Source organism: Perca flavescens, chromosome 8 (genome assembly GCF_004354835.1).
Source record: "Perca flavescens isolate YP-PL-M2 chromosome 8, PFLA_1.0, whole genome shotgun sequence".
NCBI classification, from domain to species: Eukaryota; Metazoa; Chordata; class Actinopteri; order Perciformes; family Percidae; genus Perca; species Perca flavescens.
The window spans coordinates 7,680,412-7,705,960 of record NC_041338.1 but is presented as its reverse complement, the minus strand read 5'-3'; the positions used below and the strand labels follow the sequence as shown (position 1 = coordinate 7,705,960).

The following is a 25,549-nucleotide window of genomic DNA, read 5'->3' as shown; positions in this document are numbered from 1 at the left end:
CCAGCTAAAAGACTCAAACAAGCCAAAATATATTAAGTGTCATATTCAAGTAACTCATACAGAACTTTGTGGAGAAAAAAAAATTTAGTTCCACATAAAATGCTGCAAATAATTCTCACTAGCGTTTTATTTTGAAAATGTAAACCGGAACACCTGAGTTGCATTATGTCTCTTTTCACTTCTCTGGCTGTGGGAAGGTGGTCCTGGGCGAAAAACACCGTCCAGAAAAGCAAACCAACAAGGCAACTTTGCATGTTTTTATAGTCCCTTCATCTCCAAAACAAACCATTAAACTTCGGAATTAGTACAGACTGTCGCTAACAAATGAAGTGACGGATTTGACTTTGGTTGTCCTCGGGAATAAAGTTGGGAAACTACGAGGTGAAAATGGAGAGCCCAGCTGAGTGAGAGTGGGGTGAGGAGGCTGGATTTGGCAAAGTTGGGAGTCCTGCCCTGCTGCTAGCAGGCTAGTTAGCATGCTTAAAAAAAACACTTCTTCAACACGCTATTTCGGATAAGTAATGAGGTGAGATTGCAAGTCACTTTTACACTTGTAATGTCGGGGTTATTTGTGAAAATTTTTTTTAGAGACTGTCCTGTCGTTACCCAGTTTTGCCAAAAAAATAACGGTTGAATTAGTTTTGTGCTAAAGAAAAAACATTGACATGAATAGGGCCTGGCCATTTTTCAAATTTGACTAAACTTAATGCAGCTGTCCATTACGTTTCCGATATAAACACTTCTGTGTCATGGTTTCTTCAGCGTTTAAGGTACTTTGACGTATGTTTTTAGGGATGTTTCCAGTTAATATTTTGTTGTTATGACTGAAAAAAGTAAGTTGATAAACATTTTGTAATGATAACTTTAAAAATATATATATACCAAGCAGAGTTCCAGCATTTGATACTCGGATATAAGTGACCATCTGTGATGGAGCAGCTATTTCTTACAACGCCAAAGCCTTGTTTTCTTGGCCATTGCAAAACACGTCTGGATAGCTGTAATCATATTTTGGCAGGGAATTTAACAATATGGCTTCATCACGCAACTTCCATATAAAAATGGTGTGTAACTAGTACTAAAATTATCATTGTGTTTAGGTCCGTTGCTTTTCTGCCTTTTCAGTGATTGGCCTAATTGAGTTCTGCTATCATGTCCGAATTCAGCCATGCCAATGTGTGAGCCTAACCATAATCACTCAAGTTTCATATTTCATTTTGTTCTGCATTTCAGAGCTTCCCTCTGCTGTTCTTCAGCCTGTGATTCTCCAGGGGAGCTGCTTTATCTGTGGCAAGACCCACTGCTGACATTGCAGCCTTCTACAATGGAACGAAGCCCACTTAATGATCTTTTTTACTGTGGAAGTTCTGCCTGAATCTTTCTGCGTTTCTCCTAAAGGCAACTGCACTCAACCCTGTTTTATGCAACCTCTCTCCCTCCGCTTCCCTGATCAATCATTTTTGTCCCGTGAGCATCCATACTAGCTCATGCGGTTTTCTCTCAAACATTCAACATATTACGCCATCTGAGATGGGGCCCTGGTAGGTTCTGCAAGGGGCTTGAGGTACCCCCTGCTTGCTGACTGCAGGCCTGTCTGTGTGTGCGAGACCCACCGGCACAGGCCTATCAGAAGAATACTGTAACAAAAAAAGACAACCAGTAATACAGCACTTGCTGATGGAGCCTAGACACACAACTTGCTTGCCCAGAATATGTTAATGAACTCTTGGACTTTTTTTAAAATTGCACTTAAGTGGATGTATCGTGTGTATTCATGTACTGTGACTGCTGATGCCAGCTCATTGGGACTTGAGTGGGTGTAATCAGCTTTATTCATGAACCCTGTCTCTGAGTGTGGCTACAACCTGGATGTTGGATGCCCTGAGTGTGTTGAATCAGCTGTTGCGGTGATGAGGCAGGGCTCCTGGTGGCCTGTGTGGCTCGCTGGGCAGCGGCCCAAGGTGATGTGATGGGGTGCAGGAACAGTAAGGTCCTCCCTGAGCCTCCAGGGGATGTTCAGTTGGACCTGGTCAAAAAGGTCAGTAGGACAACGTCGTTACCAGTAATGGTAATAATGTTGTTACCGCCACAGTAGGGCTGCTCGATTATGAAAAAGAAAAAAATCAGAATCACGATTATTTAACACGATTACTCCTGCTACCTTAAAGCTTTAGTGCGTAACTTTTAGATATTAATGAACGTCCGTTACATTCAAGCCATTGCCAAATGAGTTGCTACAAAGCTAAATAAGACTATCATGTATTGTACTTTATTTCTCAGTATGGCTATGTTCAGAAGATTGTGGCATCCGGTGACTTTCCCGCGCAGAAACTTGAGTGAAGATAATGACCTCTTCTGAAGAGTCCATCATGTTTTTTGTTTTTTTTAATCCTCCGTAAAAATTTCTGTAGTTAATCGCAATTTATCACATGAATAAAATTGTATTATTTTGCATTTCAGAACTGTTTTTAAGTACATATTAACAATGGAAAGCAATTCTTACCAATGTATCTTGATTGGGAATCAAATGTATGCAAAGAAAGTTACTTTATGAACTTGACTTTAAGATTTGTAATTGTTTATTATTTATTTACTCAGAAACTCTTTAACTTTTGTTGTTCTGCTGTGGTTCCTACTTTGCGTCTGTGATGAAATGTGTTCCTTGTTATCTTTCAGGTTGATCCTCCCCAAGCTGCTCATACAGATATCTATAAGAACTTCATACGAGGGAATGGCACTCGCAGCAAGACGGATGGGGCCGTTGGAGGGGGAGGTGACAAGGCTGACTCCACCTCCCCATGTCAGGCCCAGGCCCAGGCGGCCACTCCCACCGCCTCGGCTCAGCCCTCTAAGTACCCGTCCGATCTGTCGGACCCTCAGCGGAAAAAGGTGGCAAAATACCGAGCCAAGTTTGACCCCCGGGTCACGGCCAAGTATGACATCAAAGCTCTGATAGGCCGCGGGAGTTTTAGCCGGGTCGTTCGCGTGGAGCACAAGAGCACCCGGCAGCCGTACGCCATCAAGATGATCGAGACCCGTTACCGGGAGGGGCGAGAGGTGTGCGAGTCCGAGCTGTGTGTCCTGCGACGTGTCCGTCATACCAACATAATCCAGCTGGTGGAGGTCTTCGAGACGGCCGAGCGCGTCTACATGGTGATGGAGCTGGCCACCGGAGGGGAGCTCTTTGACCGGATCATCGCTCGCGGCTCCTTCACGGAGCGCGACGCCACGCGGGTGCTGCAGATGGTGCTGGACGGCGTCAAGTACCTCCACACTTTGGGGATCACCCACCGAGACCTGAAGCCGGAGAACCTGCTCTACTACCACCCTGGCGCCGATTCCAAGATCATCATCACCGACTTTGGTTTGGCCAGTAGCCGGAAGAAAGGAGACGAATGTCTGATGAAGACCACCTGCGGCACGCCAGAGTACATCGCCCCGGAGATCCTGGTGAGGAAGCCCTACACAAACGCTGTGGACATGTGGGCACTGGGGGTGATATCGTACATCCTGCTGAGTGGAACCATGCCCTTCGAGGACGACAACCGCATGAGGCTCTATCGGCAGATCCTCAAGGGGAAGTACAGCTTCTCTGGAGAGGTGAGGAGTGATATGTGTTACACACACACTCTCTCTCTCTCTTTTTCTCTCTCTCATATAAACACACAAGCAGACTTCACCCATATTTGGAATGCATTCCTCACACCGCATAAGGCTTTGTCAACAGATTTCCGAGAAATTCAGCTTTTCTCGTGAGGTGACATTGTTCAGACACACACGCACACACACACACACACACACACACACACACACACACACACACACACACACACACACACAGACAGACAGACAGACAGACAGACACACATCTTCACACGTCTAACTTCTCTCCTCGCGAATCATCCCACAGTTCACATCCATATCTATCACATGTTCCTTTAGGTTTTATCTTTCTGTGCTCACTCTTGCGTATTTGTCCTCTCTACATCACTGTGTCCTCCTTCTCTGTGTGTGTGTACGTGTGTACGTGTGTACGTGTGTACGTGTACGCACAATAATTTATGCTCTATCTGTGTATTTAGTTGGAAGAATGCTGAGTAGTCCATTCATTTGTTTCATGGCGTGGGATGTTTATGTTGCCTGTGCGCTTTACAAAAGGGGCCCCTGGTTAATGTTTGCCCCACATACAGCCACTGCAGAGCAAATAACAGCTGAGTAGTTTTGTAATATTTAATTTGGAGCAGTTGAATCATCTGTTTTCTTGGAATGCGTCCAGATTTGAAGTTCTCAAGTGTCTTGACAGGCTAAGATAAGGTCAGATGGGACACATTAATAATTGAATTGATTGACATCACTTAAAGGGAGCCTATATTTTGGCTGAGGTTTGCAAATAGTCTAGCAGAGCTGCTGGTTGAGTACTAGGTATGGACAGCGAGTCTTCCTTGAATTAGTGAGAGAGCCTTTCACTGGAATCAACCATTATGCATTATTTGAGAGATACAGGGGTTATTGAGTTGATGTTGTGGTCTTAGTTGTCACATAAAAGTCACGTTTAAAAAAAGTAAGATTTCTCATGAGAGCAATGACAGAATATCTTTATTCTCTAGCCCCTTTCACACATGCACTGCAAACCGGATGTTATCGAGACATTACCCGGAGGAGCTGTATGTGAGAACGTAATTGTCATTAAACAGTCTTTACCCTGCGAGTAGAATTGCGAGATACGGAGAAAATCAAATATCACTATTTTTTTACCAAATACATCAATATCGATATTGTGGCGATAAAAGTGGCGGTTAAAGGCGAATAATAGAACAGGAACAGCTAGAACAGTCTGGTAAGTTCATAACATTACACCACTTTACTGTAATGCAAGACAGCACTTACACTTGCGATATTACAATATCCAAAATTGTATCCAGTTTCATTTATCCATATCAATATAATATAGATATATTGCCCAGCCGTACCTGCAAGCTCCCTACTACAAAATCTGTGTAGTATCCGATTGAGCCCATGTTGTTTTTGTATAAAATATTGATTATAGCACCTTTTAAAGGTACCCTTCGGAGTTTTTTTTTTTTTTATTTTATTTATTATAAAGAAAGTTGTACTTACATTCTCACCAGCATGCATTGTGTGTAGCCTTGAGTCCTGACAAACGTCATTTTTTAAAAGTATTTTACGTCTTGCATAGTTTACGTGCATAGTTTGCTAGCTTCTTCCTTTTGTTGGTGCTACTTTTTTGGGCACATTCACTTTCTCTCATTGGAATGGCTTGTGCATGTGCATCCTGGTGCGCATTATACAAACAAAACAGGGACCCACTCATAAAAAACATTGCTCCATAGTGCTACTAGTGGTTAAAAACTCCACAGGGTACCTTTTTAACTGTGTCGTTCAAACAGACCCGCCGGCCGACAGCCCACAGCAGAGGAGAGAGATAAGGAGCAGGGGAAACACCGAAATAGAGCCCGATATATACCGATATTATCGGCCAATATTAGGCATTTTCCAAACTATCGGCATTTATAATTATATATTATAATATAATTTTATCGGCCATTATAAATGCCGATACTGATGCCTAATATCGGTGTGTGTGTGTGTGCGTGCACACACACACACACCGATATTATCAACACTCATAACATGGTTAAAGTGGGTTTCATCCATTTTTATTAAAAAAATGAAATAAAAATGGACGAAACACCCTTTAACCATGTTCTGAGTGTTGGCGTTGCATAGTTTGTCCACCAGAGGGCGCTCTACATATTTTTAAATATATATCTGCCGATATATCGGAATATCAGATTTTTAAATCATCAAATATTTGTATCGGTGTCGGCCTGAAAAAATCCTTCGGTCGGGCTCTACACCGAAGCACAGAAAAACACAGAGCGATGTAATAACCCATTTCTCAAACACTGCTGCTTTGTATTAAAATAGGCTGCAGGTTGCCTTGTGTGTCGGCATCAGATGTTGAGGAACTGTATCGTGTATATGTGTGCGTGTGTATATATGTATGTATATATATTAGGGCTGTCAAAATTAACGCGTGAATTTTTGCGTTAATTTTTTTATATTTAACTCGTTAAAAAAAAATTTACGAAATAATGCAGCTGTGTTTGTTTACTTCATGTGGCGGCTGAGAAACGTAATACGTCTACATAACAGCAGGCGGCGCTACTCTGTATTGTTGCCCAAATAATGAAAACCGGCAGCTGATTGGACGAATGCGTCACATGGGTTTTTTTTTCTCCGGAAAGTCCCGACTGCCCTGCCGGCGACTGAACTCTCGGCTCGTTGGAGATGAACTGCGCCTCGCCTGTAAAGTAGACGAGAGCAGGCGACCGCAGCCGGGGACGGTGACAAAAATCTGCTCTCAAGTCAGACAGTTTCTAGCCGTTTCAGCAGCCTTCAGCAGGACTAAATAAGCCAAATTGTTGCTGCTGTTGTTCTGAAAGATATTAAACATTCTGAACTTAGCAGAACCTTTCCTTGTTTGGCTTTTTCTTCATATTTGCAAAGTTAAGTGATTTAGCATTTAAATATCCATTATTATAAGCTTCAGTCTCAATTTAAAAAAGCAATTAATCGCGATTAATTACAGCAAATTGTGCAATTAATTAGTTAATTTTTTTTAATCGATTGACAGCCCTTATGTATATGTATATATATGCAGCAAAGGGCCGCAGGTCGGAGTCGAACCCAGGCCTGCTGCGTCGAGGAGTAAACCTCTATATATGGGCGCCTGCTCTACCAACTGAGCTAACCAGGCGCCCATGAATCTTTATTTAATTTTTTTTATTGATTTGGAATCAAATCTTGAGCCTAAAAATTAGGGCTGCAACAACGAATCGATAGAATCGATAAAATTCGATTACTAAAAAAGTTGGCAACGAATTTAATTATCGATTCGTTGTGTCGCGCAACTATTAGGCCACCTAAGCGCGGAGATAAAAACAAAATTGAGTTGAGCGGAGCGAAAGAAAATAAAAAAGAGCAGAGCGGGGGTAGAGGAAATACGGAGAGAGACCGGAGAGACCCGTAACGTTGTTCTGAAACACTCGGCGGAGGCAGAGAAATCCGTACGACCCAAGTCATCCAAGGTGTGGGAGCATTTCACACTAAAGAAATCAAAAACGTGTTAATTGCAAGATAAGCAAAAGCGACACGGCATGGCAGGGGCGCACCACGGTGATGAGTCAGCACCTAAAACGTAAACCTGTTGGAGTCCTTGATGAGGAGGAAGGGAGTTCAACAGCAGGGTAAAGTCACTACACTATCCTACTTCTGTTCCGGTCTGAAGGGAGGAACGTACCGTCCCTCCAGTAGCTCTTCTGGTGCTGCTGTTTACTCGTTATCCAGCTGACTAGCATGACAAGCTAGCGTTAGCTCGGTAATAACAGTAATAAAGCAGGGGTGGTATACTTTGCGAGACTAAAGACACTGTTTTATTCACTCGCCTTTTTTGGCCCATTAATTTTTCAATCTGTTATGTATATATTGTGTGCTTTGTCCCATATCAGTTTCTGTTGACAAATATAATAGTGTGTGGTGTATAAACGAACTTAACTTGCACTTACTACAATGATGGTAATAATTTAATGAAGAAGTGTGTGTGTGTGTCTGTCTTTCTGTCTGTCTGTCTCTGTCTTGTCTGTATCTGCTATTTGGGTTACTTTACACAACTATTAACTAAAACAATAAGTATGCACGTATTGAGTTGATGTAAATTAATGCTTTTTTTTTATCCGATTCATCGATTAATCGAAAAAATAATCGACAGATTAATCAATTATTAAAATAATCGTTAGTTGCAGCCCTACTAAAAATCGATATTGAATCGAGTCGTTACATTTTCTGAATCGTGCATTCCTAGAAATAACGGCCATAAGATGCAGCCCATGTTTCCTCTCTGTTGCTATCACAAAATGCCTATATATATATATATATATATATATATATATATATATATATGCTGTGTTCTGCTGTAAAGCTTGTGCGTTGATTTACTTTGCTTTAAATCCCTGTGAGGATGCATTACAACAACTTGTATTACGTCACTATGCATGGCAGCGAGGCCTGTGACCCGCAGTTGGGACCCGGTACATAAGAGATGGAGCTATGGTGGGGCAGACTTGACTGCACTTCCCATAGGGACTTGTCTTTACATCTGCGATAAATAATGTGTAACATTTACAGCTGCAGTCCAAGAAGTGATCACAGCCCAGACATCGTCGTAGGTGGAGGAGAAATGTATGTCTGAGGCTTATTTATATATGGCTCATGTATCTTTAGCCAACACTGGTGATTTACCTGTTGTGTGAAGTGGGGAGGGGGGGTTAGTTGTCTACTGGGAGACTGAAGGCACAGCTGGTTGCCAAGTAGGACATCATGTGCAAACTGTGTGTGGAAAGGCATGCAGCGTTGATATTCCCAATTCCTGTCTAAGTAGGGGGTAGAGTTTGACTTATCAGTCATTCATACTAAATAGAGTCCGTGTCTCAGAAAGAGAGCCGTTTTCGAGAACATTTGTTTTAAAGGACATTTTATGTTACATTAGGTCTTTTGGAAGCAAGATAATGTGTTCAAGCAAAACACATGCAAGCAATCAAGAGGCATAACTTAACTACCCCACACCCATTATTATATCTGACCATATCAAAAGACCAAGAAAACTCACATTGAATATGGAATAAACCAAACGCCTAACATGGTTAAAATGACCGAGCTTTTTGTCAGTACCGTGAGTACTGTCCTCAGTAGACATTCTCACCTTTTATATCACTCTGCTGCCCTCTTGTGACAAGTGGACGGCACTGTACTGACACAATTATTTAAAGGTCCCATGGCATGAAAATTTCACTTTATGAGGTTTTTTAACATTAATGAGTCCCCCCAGCCTGTCTATGGTCCCCCAGTGGCTAGAAATGGCGATAGGTGTAAACCGAGCCCTGGGTATCCTGCTCTGCCTTTGAGAAAAGGAAAGCTCAGATGGGCCGTTTTGGAATCTGGTTGTTATGAGGTCATAACAAGCAAGGTTACCTCCCCTTTCTCTGCTTTGTACGCCCAGAGAATTTGGCCAACCCATGAGAGAGAGACATCATGGCTTTCAAACGAGAAAAGTGGCAGTAGGTCAAGGCCACACCCCCACCCTCCACCTTGCCCCTCCCACTCTCCTCCTCAATTGCTTCAGACACAGAAATGGCACATTCTAAGGAAAGCTCATTGTGGGATCGGCTCTAGTGGCTGTTGTTCTGCACCAAGGCTGAATTTCAGGAAAGAGACTTCAGATACAGTATTAGGGGACCACTAAGGTCTATATAAAAGAGACTTCAGATACAGTATTAGGGGACCACTAAGGTCTATATAAAAGAGACTTCAGATACAGTATTAGGGGACCACTAAGGTCTATATAAAAGAGACTTCAGATACAGTATTAGGGGACCACTAAGGTCTATATAAAAGAGACTTCAGATACAGTATTAGGGGACCCCTAAGGTCTATATAAAAACATCCAAAGAGCACCATGTCACCGGACCTTTTAAAGTCCCCCCATTAAAACCCTCCTGTTGTCTTCTGGTCAAATGGGACCCATTTTCAAAACGTTTTTATATCCGAATTTGGGTTTCTTTCAACCAAATTGTTAAAATAAATAACATGGATGGTTCCATAAAACGCTCTTCAGAAGTAAAATAAATGATCAGATCACTACTTTTATTGAATTTGGGGGATTTATTCAATTGTATAGCATATGGAGAGAGAGAAAAATTATAAAAGAATGTCAAGCAAAACTCAAAAAAAAAAATTGAAAAGTGACAAAGTTTTTTTGACAGCTGGTTTGGAAGACAATCATAATCCAGTATGCACAAGTATTACACAAGGGTGATATTAAAACTAAACCTCCAGTAGACTTAACACTGACCATGGACTTTTCAGTGAAGTAGGAAACGTCTTATGTCCGGCATTGAAACTTCTGGAATGAATTTTTGCATATTCATAGTTTTCAGATTTCCTTCAATGAAGGAGTATGGATTAAAGCCATAGCCAATCAAAATGAGACTATTTTTATAATAAGAAGATCCTATACTAGAAAAGTCTTTTCCTCTTACACTCTGTGTCTAAACCTCTATTGAGTGTACTGGCATCGAAAGTGCCATGTACTCAGTGTGTTAATTTACAGTCTTGTCTCCCATCTGTCTCCCCTCCCCTCCCCAGCCGTGGCCCAGCGTGTCGAACCTCGCCAAAGACTTTGTGGAGCGGATCCTGACGGTGGACCCCAGCGAGCGGCTCACATCTGGCCAGGCCCTCAAGCACCCCTGGATTGTCAGCATGGCCGCCGCCTCCTCCATGAAGAACCTCCAGCGCTGTATATCTCAGAACCTCCTGAAGCGGGCGTCCTCGCGCTGCCACAGCACCAAGTCGGCCCAGTCCACCCGCTCCAGCCGCTCCACCAAATCCAACAAAGCCCGACGGGTGCGAGAGAAGGAGCTGCGGGAGCTGAACCGTCGCTATCAGCAGCAGTACAACGGCTGAACCAGCCTGGAGCGTGACAGCCAGAGACTGTAGCAAACCTTATACTTTTGAAGAACACAGCACTACAATGACTGATTTTTCTTTTTGTTGTTTTTTTACAATGACTACCACCATTCGAAGTTGCTGCCAATGCTTCAAGTTCCAAATCATTGCCTTTTAAAAAAAAAAAAAAAAAAAAAAGAATGAATAAAGGACAATGGCCTGACTAATTCCATGGCTACCAGTAAAAGTAGAACTAAGGTTGAAAAGTAACTGCTGCCAGTTGGGAATTCTTCTGGCAGCGTGTCTCCTGATGAGCACAAAAAAAAAAAGGGACGCACCAGAAAAGTTTAGAACTCCTAAGGGTTACATCATCTCTCCATCCATTCCTTCACTTTTTCTCTGTCAGGATGGTGCCTTCCAACTCGTTTGCTTTTGTTCTTTCAATCCCTGTGTCTCTACATATTTATTTATTATTGTTGACGTGATTATTGGTCTCCATTCAAATGGTCACTGGATAATGACCTTCCGCGCGGATCTGTTGAACAGAGTTCTGGGTACTGAAGTTTCTAAGAAGAAAGGAATACTTTTAGAAGAGGGAGGGGGGGAAACCAATTCCTCTCTCTCATTTCTGATTGAAATTTGCTGTGAATTTATTATTGTACTAATTGTACAGACGTTTGCCTTAAGATGTGGGTAATGCAAGCACACTGCAACAAAACCACACCCTCGATGGTCAAAATGAAGGCGTCTTTTTTTATTAATCAGTTCTAAGCTCATCTAATCTTGCCATTATTGCTCTGTCAATATCATTATTCTAAAGGTTGTGAAGCTGTGTTTGTGTTCAATCTGTATTGTATTAGACAATAGGCCACGCAGCCCCGCACCCAATGATTTTTATACATCGATAGATTCAATCATGCAGTACCTGCTATGATCCCTTCGTGGCGAAGAGGCAGTATTCTAATCTCTTTATAGAAGTAAGGGGCCATTTAGGGTGTCATGTGGTTTACAGTTGCATTGTTGGTTACAGTGAGAATGGCACCTACAACAATGAAGGCAAAGATCTTTTTGCTGCCGGTTGCACCAGTTCTTTGTAAGTTCAAACTTAGCCTATTCAATTTATTGAATTAGTTAGAAGTGATAAACTAAGTGGGGATTTACACATCACCAATTTAAAGCGGGTTGCATCACTCAAACTAGTTCTTGCTTCTTTCTTGGAACTTAGTTTTTAGTATTTCTTTTTTTCCAACAATATTTTTGTTGACCTTTTTAACATAACATGAATGTACATAATCTTTGACAAGGACCGTAACCCAAGTGGACTGGTTAAAAGCGATAGAAAATAAATAAATAAACCTAGTTCAGTAACCACAATTTGGGGAAAAAGAAAACTTTTTAGGCCAATCCCGATTTCTGATTTTCTTTGAGTTAGGCCAGCCAATACCGATTTTAGCCAATTTCATTTTTTCTAACCACTTTACAGCACACGCAAATATTTCTTTTCTATCTTTTCTTTAATAGAACATTTTGCACAGAACATAGACAATTTTTTAAACAGATAATGGATCACTATAAAATAGAACTATATAAATTACTCCTGGTGTGGGAAATTCACACACATCTAAAGTGCAATGTCAGAACCATTTCCTTCTTTTTACATCCAATATCCAACTAAAAAAATTTGATTTTTTGTTTTTGGTGTTGTCCCTCCACGCCCTACTTTTTCCTTGCAGGTGTTGCATATTGCAAACTTGTTATTGTCTGCACACACGCTGAAGAATTTCCAAACAGCTGACATGTTGCAGGTTAATTCACGAGGTTCCCTACATGTGCGAGAATAGCGTGGACACGAGCTTTGCACCACAAAAGTTGAGAGAAAGGAAAAAAGAGACTCTGCGTGTGTGTGTGCGTCCTTGAGAACTGTAACTCATATAACTTCTCTTGTCAGTTAATTGTAGCGTTGACCGGCATGAAATCGGCATTTGTCAGACTGACCCGCCGGTCGCCGGTCATGGCTGAGCACGTGAAAACCGGCCAATTCCGGTCAGGGGCCGGTCTATCGGTGCATCTCTAAAAGTAAATAATCAGAAATAAAGTGATCCTGCTAGCACATAGCCCGTTCAAACTGAAGAGTAAAAGAGTTATCTGACCCGACACTTGATCAAAATTCTGTTTTAATAATGATGTTAACTGGGAAGACTAAATTACATTTCAGAAAATAACCTTAAATTACAATTGTTATGGCAAAAACAATAATTTTAGTTGGATTAGTATAATCAGATCTTTCCCAACCACTCAAAACTGCATCAATACTCTTTAACAACGTTCTCCATGTTTATAGATAGAAATAAATCAATAATAATAGTAAATAATACTGTTAAGTTTAAGATATTGTTGGCCCCCTAAAACTTCATTTTGGAAGTTCTGCTCCAGCTTGTGATGCTACAGTGAATCTGAGTGTCCTGTTTCCATACACATTACTAAAGTCTTCACGAGCTTAGAAAAGTCTTTAGGTTTGAATGGTGCAACTTGATTTGGGAAGTCACTAGTATGAAACTAGCTAGTAAACGTTGTAGTAACGTATTAATGGATTTACAAACAGCTGGTGCAACCCAAGCCCTGACATCTTTCCCAGCTGGCCTCTGTTTCACCAACATCTGTCACTCAGTGGGGTTTCTCCGAAGACTTTCGTCTTGTTAGCATTCAGCAACAACATAGCCATTGCCATGCTGTCAATGTGATAGTCATTTTAACAAAGAAAAACATTTTTTTGGAAATTTTGCAGCAGTTATAAGGGGTAGATGCCTCTTTAGCACAGAATACAGAGTGACTGATATGGGTGCATTACAGAAAGTTTAGACAGAAGCTAATGGAACAAAGGTTAAAGTCAGGGTTGGTAATGTTGAAAAGGTAGCAAGATGTGAAAGTAGTATTTATTGCTGTAGTGGTGTAAAGACCATTTAAAACAATATATATATATAAAAAAAAGTGTATATTGGAACAGTTACCGACCCTGCCTTTAGGAGAGGGAGTGTGTCAGCATTTCCTTTAGTTTCTAGCGGTTGCATAGTACAGGAGCTCTTAGGCAGAAAAACAACCCTTCTAAATGTGTTTACTAGACTCGTGACCCAAGATTAAGGAAACCACTGAAGATAATGTTGAGCATGTAGAGGTAAATCAAATGATCAATAGTGTGTATGATTATAAAAGATTCTGAATTACAAAACCTAGCACATGCAATTGTATGCTTATGTTTGGAAGTGTGGAAAGGCTACCCTTTTGTAAGTGCACTTAAATCAGAATAAATTCCACAGGCTTGCCTAAAGATGAACCCTAGTTTGTTAAATCCACAATATTGATGTGATTATTCAATATTTCCCAAAAGTAGCACAACTTTCTTTAAAAAAAAAAAGGGAAAAGTTTCTTGTCTTTTGTTGCTTTTTTTTCTCCTTTTATTTGACAAAGCACTTAATCTATACAGTTGAATTTTGAATTTTGTTTTTAAATTGCAATCTCACTCTCTATTGGACCTGTTCACTGCATTTTTATGTATTATGTCCCTTCAGATCACTCCCAGACTCCCAGGTTGCTACAGTGTGGTCTTTTCTTCTTTTATATGAGTATTTTGCTGTGATCTACCCCAGACTTATAAAGTGTGTTACTGTTGTGAACTTTTGAACACATACTGGAAACCAAACCGAGCCATGTCAGCCGACCTCAGTTTTGTCTTTCTTTTTGTCTTTTGTCCTTTTGTCCTTTGCTCGTTCCAGGATGCTCCGTCATCTTTCCAATTTCCTTGATGTAAGTCAGATTTAAAATCTTATATTCTCTTGTCCTACTGCTGTTATCTGCCTGATGTCTCACCTCTTGGTGGGAGAAAAATTGTTTATTAAAATACTTTAGGTGAGGCTAACATTGGAACTGGTAGTGATACACTCAAATATTTACTCCGTCTACATTTTCAGAGATTCTCCACCCAAAATATATCAGCCCGTTGGCTTAAAAATGTGCATTTAAAAAGTTTCCTTCTTCACAGAGAAAACCGCTGTGGTCATCGTAAAAGAAAGATTTTGTCATACTGTCTGCAACATGCAGTATGACGAGGTGGCCTTAGTTCTGGTAGTTAGTTCAATGATTGCTCCTAGAGCATATCATCTGTATGAAATAAACATTTGTAACCTGTTATAAAATTTCAGTTCTAAGAATCACCGTCACAAAGTAATCATTTGGACTCAAAGGAATGGCTGTGGTTGAACAACATTGCAGAGTGCCTTTTGTATACCATGTTCAGTGAATAACCAAATCAGTTCATTAGCAGTTTTGCAGAATGCCAGCACATTTGTAAAAGTTTCCTTTTTCATATTTGTTTTTTTATATACAGTGCCTGTGTGATTTTTATATAAATGCTGTCCTAAATGAAGTAGCCAACTCATCACTGTTACCTGAAAAGTTTGTTTTTATTTTTATTTTTATTGTGTGTCTAAAATGAATAACACTTTGATTCTTCTACCATTAACTTTTTTTATTTTTTTAAACGGTGAGTTGTATGTGCCAATAAAACACTCGAACCTGATTTGCCAGATTGAATTTGGATTATGACACTACTCTCTTGTTTGGGATTGGTCCAACAGATCACATATGTTTATGTGTAAGTAAGTAAAGACCCAGATCTATTTTTTTTCTAAGGAGTTGGTGGAGGCCAAAACAGAGATAAATAGGAAGTGAATATTGGACATACAGTATGTGTTACCTCAAAATAATTGATAATATTGCTCTGTTTTCATTGGATGAGTACATAGGCAACTGTTAGCATGTTAGCCGTAGTAATGCATGTCAGCATTGTGTGTGTCAACTTATTGTGGAATCTTTCTGCCCGCAAATGGCCAAAAAATGTAATGCTCTGCGGCTTCAAGATTGGTAGGCTACTTGTTAGTACATGGACAAAGACCTTTCTGGCTGCCACAAGCCACCATAGATGTATTTCCATTTCATTTATATGCTTTAGCATATTTAACAAAACCCAAAATGCTTAAAAATAATGTGTGGCCTTACTGCACATTACAGCATATGGCTTGTTGAAATCTACTGAGATATGAATTGTTTTTGGGATACACATTACATTACCTAGTTTATTCACAGCTGATGAAAGTAAGGCTGACTGGTAATGAAAACATTGTATTTTATTGTTAAGAGACTACTGCACCAATAGCCATTTAAATGTCTAAATTACTTCAAACTTTTAAAGTTGAAGTACTACAAGCTGTAACTGGCCATACCGCCACGGTTCAATCCAAAATAAAATCTAGTGATAGTGAGTACATTAATAAATTGGGGTTGTAGGCTATCTTACATTACAGTGGGTGAAATAAGCATGTTAAATCGTAGTTTAAAATGATGCACTGCTGCTGTGTCCGTCTTATTTACAGTCCTGTTTCCTGACAGTAAACAGCGCCCACTGCTGGCAAAACAGCAGTGTGACCGGGAAGGCTGGACTTAAAAGCCATAGGGGGTTGCCAGGTTTCATACAAAGTATTAGTTTACACACTATGATCAAATGTGCATTTGAAAGACAAGAGGAAAGTCATCATGATTACGCAGGTCACAGTTTCTACGAAAACATTACGGGAAAAACTGCCATCTCTATACGATATTATCTGAAATGTATGGATGAGCTGATCGTGCTCGGCGGTTTAGGAGGATAAGTTAACCAAACTTGGCATCCCGTCACAACAAGACGTCAGCGCTTGCTCTGGTCTGCGCTTGTAGCTTTAGTGAGTTTGCTGCTAGCTTTTGTTCGGTGTAGAATAAACTACCTTACCGAGTAGCTACCCGCGTATCAATACACGGACCGTGAAAATACATACAGAAAACTGTGACGTGTGAGACGTTGTTCAGCTCGGTGAGTATAATCAACACACAAAACCACCAGCAGATACTGCAAAATATTACTAAGCTAGCTAGCTAGCGCTCTCACTGTTACATGCGTTAGACTGCTGGGTCTGAAAAAAAAAATGCCTAAAGCATGTCTTGTTGTTTACTAAACCTATTTTTGATGGCTAACGTTAAGTGTTGCTTTCGCGACATTAACACGTGCTTTCATGGTTTTCAAATAACGTTAACGTTATTTACTGTCGACATGATAATTGTCCTGAGATTTACTTAGCCTCAGCCTCCAGCATGTGTCTTCTGATGCTTGCTTTGTTTATACTGATGAAGTCGTAATTTCTATGCAGCTACACGGCTTTGTTTTGTCATTTGGTTTAGTTAGCTAACGTTAATTAACTAACTAACGTGTTTTTCCAGATTCAGTCTTTTTGAATAAATGTGTCGCGTTGGAAAGCAGTAACGTAACATTGTTATTTAATTTCATGGCCCTACCGACGCTGACATTTGTTATGTTACGTTAAATCCTGGTTCCACTAACGTTAGCTCTTGAATGCACCCTCTAATGTAAACTAAAGGCATTCGAACGCGTGTGTAGTGTGTTTGGTTTGCTCAGGGAGTTGACCACGAACACTAACGTTGCACAGAACAAAACGAAGTCTGTTTCATTAGTGAAAAACACATAGGAAGTTAGGCTGTTGTGTGCCCTGCAAACCAAGGACCCTTAATTGTAATAATTAAACACTGTAACGTTAGACAGCTTTCTACATGTTTAGCAACAAAACAGCTGCTCTTTCCCCTCGAGTAGTCTATCTTTCTAATACTTATTCCTGCTTTGGTGTCATTGTTTTTGACGGAGGGAGGGTTTCTGATGAAACTGGTACAATTTACACCAAATTTCTACTAAAAGTAGTTTTTCTAAGAGACCCTTCTGCTAACAACAACGACTCCATTTCACTTCCTGTATATTGCTAACACTGCTGGGGATTCCTCCGATTGTGGTGGTGGGGGGTCTTTTCCTAGCTACTAATCTATATTTGCCTGGAGGATTGATGCCATGTTTGTGGCTTGGTGTTATGTTGACACAGGTAGCCCCAGCCTGTCTTTTACAGCCCTACCCTAACCAGTGGGGCTATTTTTACAGCCCTTGGTCTAAACCAGTAGTTGTTAGCTGTATTGTTGTCTCACACTAACTCCCACAACTGGTGATTAAGCCCCCTCCTGTAAAACTACACCAGCCAGGGGCTTTTAAGGACATCGTCTGCTCATCTATCACTTGCGTAGACCCATGACTGCAGATATGATCTACTGGATCGTTAATGTTGAGCAGGGGTAGCAATGTGACTACACACACATAATGAAAGTAAGGATGAGGATTTTGTGTAGCCTAATTTCTTGTCTCACTTTACCAGAACATCCTCCGAGGTGCTGCGGAGGAGGGTCTGGCTAGTCCACATAGCATTCCGGGATGGGAGAAAATCGTACCCTGTTTTATTGGCATTTCTTTAAACAAATCACAATCGTCATGGGGCCGGCGCTAAGCTCCGCACAGAGCCGCTGCAAAATGGCCTTGGGAAGGATCTTGTTTTGGTGGAACGTGTACGTTCAAAAGTTGTTGTAGTCGTGCGAGAGAGAACTCAGATTGGACAGATAATCTAGCTAGCTGTCTGGATTTGCAGAGATCTGAGCGGTTAACCATAGTCCTCATAAATCCACCAGTGTTTTAAATTCCAACACAAACCCAAAGAGTGAAATTGGGCGTAATTTCCAACAGCAACGGAGCAATCCCAGAAGTGGAACATTGTGGATATAGACTATACAATATAAAAAAAGATGATATCTCTGGTTCTCTGGCCTCGTTCTGTTCAGAATTGTAGCAGCTCATATCTCTTTACATAAATATTTTTTTCTACTAGTATGGGCCAACAGTTAACATAGAAACGATTAGACATACATGTAAATGCCCTCTGTAAATGTTGCCCTGCTGGTAGGTTTTACAGCTTGACCTACTTTCACTTAAGTACGGTGTAGTAAAGTCAATCAGATGTCCGTGATCTGCGTAACAACAGTACAGTGGGACGTTTGCCTTCAACAGAGTGACAGTAATAACCTAATATACCATCATTACTGAGTTTAAACTACATTCTCGGTTATGTTTGCACTGAATAACGCATTCAGTAAACAGAAGCAGATAACTCTTGCAGTGCACATGAACAGATGCGCAATATTAGCTCACACATAAAATAGCACCCTTGTGAATTAGCCTACTTTGCTAACGTACGTTCATAAATCCTGCATAACATCGTCCCGTACCTACAGGACCTCAGACTTACTTATTGATGCGCGCACAGAGTAGTGTCGACAAACTTAGTCCAATGAGGGGAGAAAGGAAAGTCTGATAGCGTTCCACGTTAACGCTTTCTCTCTCACTCGAGACCGCTGTGTCCAACGTTACTAGAAGGTAGAGCGAGCTACAACTGACAGGGAGAGAGAGAGAGAGTATGTATCACTACAGCCAATCCGGTCTGCTCAAAGCGATGGTCTTTTTCACAAATAGGTTGCACGTAAAGGGGGAAAAAGTAGTTTCCACTTAAGGAGCCCTATGTCTTGTCTTTGTGTCTTTGCTAGTTTAAGACCGACGCATTTGTCAATTTCTCGTCCAGCGCCCGCGACTAGGATTAGTGTGTTTGACAGGGTGAGGAGTGTGGCATCACGATGGTGGCTCTCTATCGTGATGTCGGCCAGCCATCACGATGGACGATGATATCGATATCGTCCATCGGCACAACCCTAGTATGCACCCGGCGGAATTTCCTGCGGCACCCGAGCAATCCCGGAAGCGGAACGTCAAGGATATACTACCTAAGTTTTGACTAATATAAACCTAATTAGTTTTGTCAATGTGTGCTCCGGTGTTTCCTGTAAAACACTTGCTAGTACACTACTGCAAAAGCATTATCACCACTTAGCCAAAAGCCATGTTTACTGTATTTTGTCCGGACAGAGCAAACCAGTTCACTCCTCTGCACTTGGAAACTTAAAGCATAATATGAGCAACTTGGTGCTAAAAGTTAGGAGACAGACAACTTTAGACCTTTGTTTATTGGCTGTGATTTTTCACAAAAGTTGCCGTCTCTTTAATACAGATTTGAATAATGTCGCACAATAAACATACTTTAACACACATTTAACTAGAAAGGCTTGCTAGAATGTAGTTTAAAGGGTAACTTAGTTTGTTTTGTTTTTTTCAACAGGCACCCTATTTTCCTGTTTTTCTTTCTAAGTGGCTGATGGGAACAGCAATCTTTGAAATTGGTCCAGTATTAAGCAAGCGCTTCCTATAGGATACCATTGCAGCCCGTTTCGCGGCTGCTGTTTACAGCGTTCTCGCTCAATACTGGACTAATTTCAAAGATTCTTGTTCACGTTAGTCACTTAAACACCAATGCATAGAAAAATAGGTTAAAAAAAACAACAATGAAATTACCCTTTTTTTTAAGTTTCCTAATGTTTGCTAGTGTTACAGTCTCCATAGAGGAAACAAGGCCATCAACAGGAGAACCAGACGGCTTACATTATACTCAAGTGAGTTAATAGTTAAATGCAGGTTTAGATATTATCACCATACATTGGGGCGGAACAGAACCTAGACTTGTTTATACACTACTGTGCCATGTTTGTTTTTGCTCTTGTCCTCATACTGTAGCAATTCTCGCTGTTAACACACACACACACACACACACACATATATATATATATATATATATATATATATATATATATATATATATATATATATATATATATGGGGTTGTTAACATGTTTTTGTCGTTTGATGGTGGTGTTTGATTTGTAATGACAGCCTGACAATTAGGGTTGTGTATCATTTGTTTTTTTTTTTTTTCGGTGCTAAATCGATACTTTTAAAACGGTGCCGGTGCCTGAACCGGTACTTTTCAATAAAGTTAAAAAAAAAAAAAAAAGAAGAAAAAAAATAAGGGTAGTAAACAACAGTCAGTGACTTGTTTATTGCTAAGGCCATGGTCAAAATTAAAGATTTAATAATAATGTAATAACTATAACAATAACTTATTTCAGCAGTAAATTGCTGTTGAACCCCAGATGGGAAAAGGGTATTTTGCAATTACTGTGAATGCACCACGAGGCTACCTGTTTTAAGTGAATCTGTGTTGTTTAATTCCGACAATGGCAGCTGCAAGTGAACGCACCGTCTGTGTTGTTTAATTCCGACCATATAAACATACTGTATATCTATGAATTGCGACAAAGGCAGCTGCTGCGCTGCAGAGCAGACTGTTACATCCCGTTGTAGAAGTCCTCCACAGTGAAATACAGTCACACTTTACACTGTTTAACGTTAGCTGTCAGCATTTTAACCGTGATTAATCCAGCTGCTAGCTAAAGGTAGGCTAACGTTACATGCTGTCAGGTGTAGTGTAAAGTCGAGCACCGAAATGAGGCACCGAAACTTTCGTTCTTATTCGGTCTCGTTATTACCGTTTACGTCAGTACCGGTTCCCTATTGGCACCGAGTTTTGGTACCCAACCCTACTGACAATAGAGCCATGCCTGCCTGGACAAAATAGACTACAGAAATAAACACACACACACTGCTTACTGCATATCGGCACACTCAGCTCTAGAACATGTTGCACAGATGCTCTGCGCAGCAATAAAGCTCAGCAGTCAGAGAGCAGCTGGTTCATAGCACACAGTAGTTGAGTGGGTTTTGTGAATCCTAATCGATCAAATCATTCCCAAAAATGATTTTTTTTTTGTTTTCATTACATGAAAATGAAGATGGGTGGGTGCTTAAATGTAAAAGAAAATATGCGATGAATAAGAACAACAATATGGAGAAAATCAAGTATCCCGAAATTTTTGACCAAATAGCCTACCTCGATATCGATATTGCCCTAGTATACAGTACTATAGGACCTGAAAGCCCATCCTCTGTGTCCCTCTGGTGTAAGGTAGGAGGCAGTTCCAGGCTCTACAGGAAGGGAGGTCCTCTTACGTAACCTGGGCTGGACTCTTATTCATCCCGGAGCTGGTTCTCATGAGCTCTGGTGTTTAGCTTGGCAAATGTGTGTGGGATTCATGTATCATGATCAGTTGTATCACCCAGTTCCAGGTCATCTCAGGCAGCCTAGCTGATTCTTTTTGTGCTGGTTGGTGTTTTTGTCTATCCATAGTGTGTATGTGAGATCTGTATAGGCCTACCCGGATGGGTTTCATTTCAGCACGAAGAAGTTTTTGATGGGTTTGTTTTTAAGCAGCTCATGGTCATCAGTGTTCAGTTTCTTCACTGGGCCTCCGGCTGAGTGTTGTTGGCTGCTTCTGTATAACTCAGTAAGCCATGTCATCCTTGCAGGTAAGATAACGTTTTATCTAGTGTACTAGGGCTGTGTAAATACAATAGACCTTTTGAATATAAAAATTAATATTTGACTGGGGGGGGGGAAGCAGCACAACAGCGGCTGTCTGCTGTGCGCGTTCTCGCCTTGGCCTCTGCTCCCTGAATGACTTTCCGCTCCCTGCTAAATCTGTGTATTGTCCGATTGTACGTGCTCTATCTAGTAACAGTGTTGTTCCCTGAGGGCAGCTGAAACTCTCTGAGTGGCTTAATGAGGGAGGAGTGGTTCGCACAACATTCAACATCTCTCTGCACCCCCAACACCTCCTTTTTTTCCACTTGGCACAGCAGAGGAAACGCTCCTTTCGACGAACACTGCATGAGGGGATAGAAATGGAAACACCTGAACACTGGTGTTGTAGGTGTAAGAATAGGGCTGGGGATATAACGATATGTCTCGCGACAGACACGTTATCAATAGAAAATGCGGTCGATAAAACGTTCGATAACTTGTTTTTCTTCATCAGAAGAAACCATAGGTTGTGAAGCAAGTTTGGTTGCATGAACAAAGGCACTCACTTTCTTGTAACCTAGCAACGTAGGGAGTGACACTCTTAACAGCCAATCATGTAACAATATCAAGTTTGGTTGCGCCACATTGCTGCGAGCGAGGAAATTGTTGATAAAACAGGAAAAGTCAGTATGGCAGTTTTGGGGATTTTATAAGTCTGACCGTAGTCAGACCAATGTCGTCAGCACATTATACAAGACCGTCGTCCCCACCAACACTGGTAATACCACAAACTTGTTTTACCACCTTAGCCGCGCTCACACTTTGGAGCACAGCTGTATTCGCCAGCAACGTCCAACAACATCTGCAGCTGCAACACGGCACAAGCAGCAGAGCACCATGGAGAGGTACTCTGCATCAGCGCCTTACTAAACACTACAAGCAGCAGAGCACCATGGAGAGGTACTCTGCATCAGCGCCTTACTAAACACTACAAGCAGCAGAGCACCATGGAGAGGTACTCTGCATCAGCGCCTTACTAAACACTACAAGCAGCAGACCACCATGGAGAGGTACTCTGCATCAGCGCCTTACTAAACACTACAAGCAGCAGACCACCATGGAGAGGTACTCTGCATCAGCGCCTTACTAAACACTACAAGCAGCAGACCACCATGGAGAGGTACTCTGCATCAGCGCCTTACTAAACGCTAGAAAGAAATAACGAAGGCAGACATGCTGAGCACTGTCCAGAAGCCAGGTTACCAACCTAGCACTAAACCTGCAGAAAATAGTTCCTTCTCAGGTTTCTTACATTTAACACTTTGCACTATTTTATGACACTTTATTAAGCATTTCTTACTTATTCTTTAATTTTGCACCTTAATGTTAAGAGATAATTGTTAAGTGTTCATTGTGATTTCGGACCCGTTTACATTTTAATTATTTGAGTGTTTTCCATGGTTGTGTTGACATTTCTGCTTTTATAACTGAGGGGATTATAATCAGAGGAAGGTTAAGTTTTTAAAATAAAAATGTTTAAATTTAATATATTTTCTCCTGGTCCTTATTTTAAATAGGTCATGAAAAAATATCAATAATTATCGATATCGACCGATATGAAACACTTATATCGTGATACCGTTTTCAGCCATATCGCCCAGCCCTATGTAAGAACATATACCAATTTGTCATCTCTGCAAAGGGGATGTTTTTGCCTCAATTTGGTTTGTCGGCAACAGATCTCAAAATCATATGAACAGATTTTCATAACCTTCCGATGGACAGATGGACCTGAGGCCAAGGAACGACTGAGTAGGTTTTGGTTGATAACAAATAAGCCGGACTGATATATAAGGGCTGACGTAGTCATATCTGCATTGTATAAAAGCTGGCAGATGTGCAAAAAGAAAAGTGTAGCCATGTTCAATGTTTCTATGTATATATTTTCTTGAAGTGAGACAATGCTACTTTTGAAAGAAAAATACAATTGAGGTCTTGTACATGAGAAGTCAAACACATAAGTAATAAAAACCTTGCTCAATTCAATAATACCATCAGTGGTTCTGCTGTTACAGCCTTATGCTATTAGTCTGGCTATCACCAGACCAAGTTCAGTCTTTTAAGATTGAACATTAGTCCTTTTAAAAAAAAATCCTTTCGTAGGAATTTTTCCAGGGCAAGTTTCTGTTCCAAAACTTGCCTTTGAAATTAGAGCCCGACCGATATGTCGGCGAGCCGATTTTAGGCATTTTCCAAACTATCTGTATCGGCATTTGTAATGGCCGATAAATTTAAAAAATGAAATACAAGCGGACGAAACACCCTTCAACCATGTTATGAGTGTTGCCATTGCATAGTTTGTCCACCAGAAGGCGCTCTACAGCGTCCCTGTTGGCAACAAAAAAAAAATGTTTTGTTATTGTGTTTTTGTTCATAGGACTTTAAGTTTCATATGTTAAGTTTGTATTTTTATACATTTTATTTATGAGAACTTTAATATATTTTGAGGTTTCTCTGTTGTGTTGTGACAATAAAACAAACAAGTTTATTTTTAAACTGCATTACATTATTTTAGAGAGGACTCATAAATAACAACAAATAACTAATGTTAGGGAAATCTGTTTATGTTTTGTTACGCGCCTCTGGATATTTAAAAAAAAATATGTATCTGAATATCGGATTTTTAAATCGCCAAATATTTGTATCAATATCGGCCTTAAAAATCCTTTATCGGTCGGGCTCTATTTGAAGTCTTTTTAAGGTTGCTGCGCTTCGGTGCCCGTTGAATGTAAACACAAAGCTGCTTGCCTTCGCTTCTCTATCGTCATCGTGTCAAACCAGCCAATAGTGCGCCAGGCGGACATGCCAGTTTGGGATTGGTTCCCGCAAATGTGTAACAGAAGCAGGATAGATAAACATACAGCTTTCCAACCTGAGCTGCAGTGTCCAATCAAGTCGCCGGCCGATTGGGCTGGGCTCATTTTAAAATAAATGTTTTTTATTTATTTTATTTTTTTACATCGGTTTATTATTTGATTTTCAGTTAACACCATTGTTAAAGATTATCTTTGTGTCTTATTTACTGCGACATATTTAAAAAAAAAAAAAAAAAAAAAAAGTTTTATCGTTTTAACTATAGAACAACCTGGCCAAGACATGTCTTCCTAACTGTTTAAAACTAATTTTAAAGATTCATTGCAAAAAATGTTTGGGTTTGAAATATCCGATGACTAAGGGTTATTATATTTTCATTATTCTTTTTTTTTGTGTGTCATTTTTAGGCCTTTTATTTGACAGGACAGCTTAGACTTGAAAGGGGAGAGAGAGGGGGAATGACATGCAGTAAAGGGAAGCAGGTCGAAATTGAACCCGCGACTGCTGCGGCGAGGACCGAGCCTCTGCCCATGGGGGCGCACGCTCTACCAAGTGAGCTAACCAGGCGCCCCATATTTTCATTATTCTTAAGTATTGATAGTAGGGTACTGGCCTCAAAACAACAGTATTATCAGGCCATTCATTTCAGCCGTCAGATGTAGTTTCTTTTTTTTTTTTTTTTTTTTTTTTTTTTTTTTTTTTTTGCAGCCACAGCTGTAAAACTAATGGAGAATTGATTCCATATTCTGATGTTTTGTTTGCAGGGTCACAAAATCCATTTACCATTAATCTAAGGTGATAGAAATGTATTCATGTTGGTGGGTGCAATGCAGGTAGATATTGTATGGAATATATATTGTGTTTGCACTACACTGACG

The 25,549-nt window shown here is 40.6% G+C and overlaps 2 protein-coding genes across 2 annotated transcripts in view; both read left to right on the top strand.

The window, feature by feature from the left end:
• The first annotated feature begins 173 nt into the window (after positions 1 to 173).
• On the top strand, positions 174 to 10,725 carry pskh1 (protein serine kinase H1). Its single transcript, XM_028585912.1, has 4 exons — positions 174 to 526; positions 1,234 to 2,038; positions 2,677 to 3,600; positions 10,225 to 10,725. Exons 2-4 carry the CDS (start codon positions 1,970 to 1,972, stop codon positions 10,540 to 10,542), a joined length of 1,311 nt encoding a protein of 436 aa, XP_028441713.1. The 5' UTR covers positions 174 to 526; positions 1,234 to 1,969; the 3' UTR covers positions 10,543 to 10,725.
• Positions 10,726 to 16,084: 5,359 nt separating this feature from the next.
• The window catches only part of mbtps1 (membrane-bound transcription factor peptidase, site 1), a 40,978-nt gene continuing 31,513 nt past the window's right edge, over positions 16,085 to 25,549 (top strand). The window contains exon 1 of the mRNA XM_028585743.1: positions 16,085 to 16,423. The gene's annotated coding sequence lies outside the window, so the exon portion shown is untranslated. The remainder of the gene's footprint in view (positions 16,424 to 25,549) is intronic.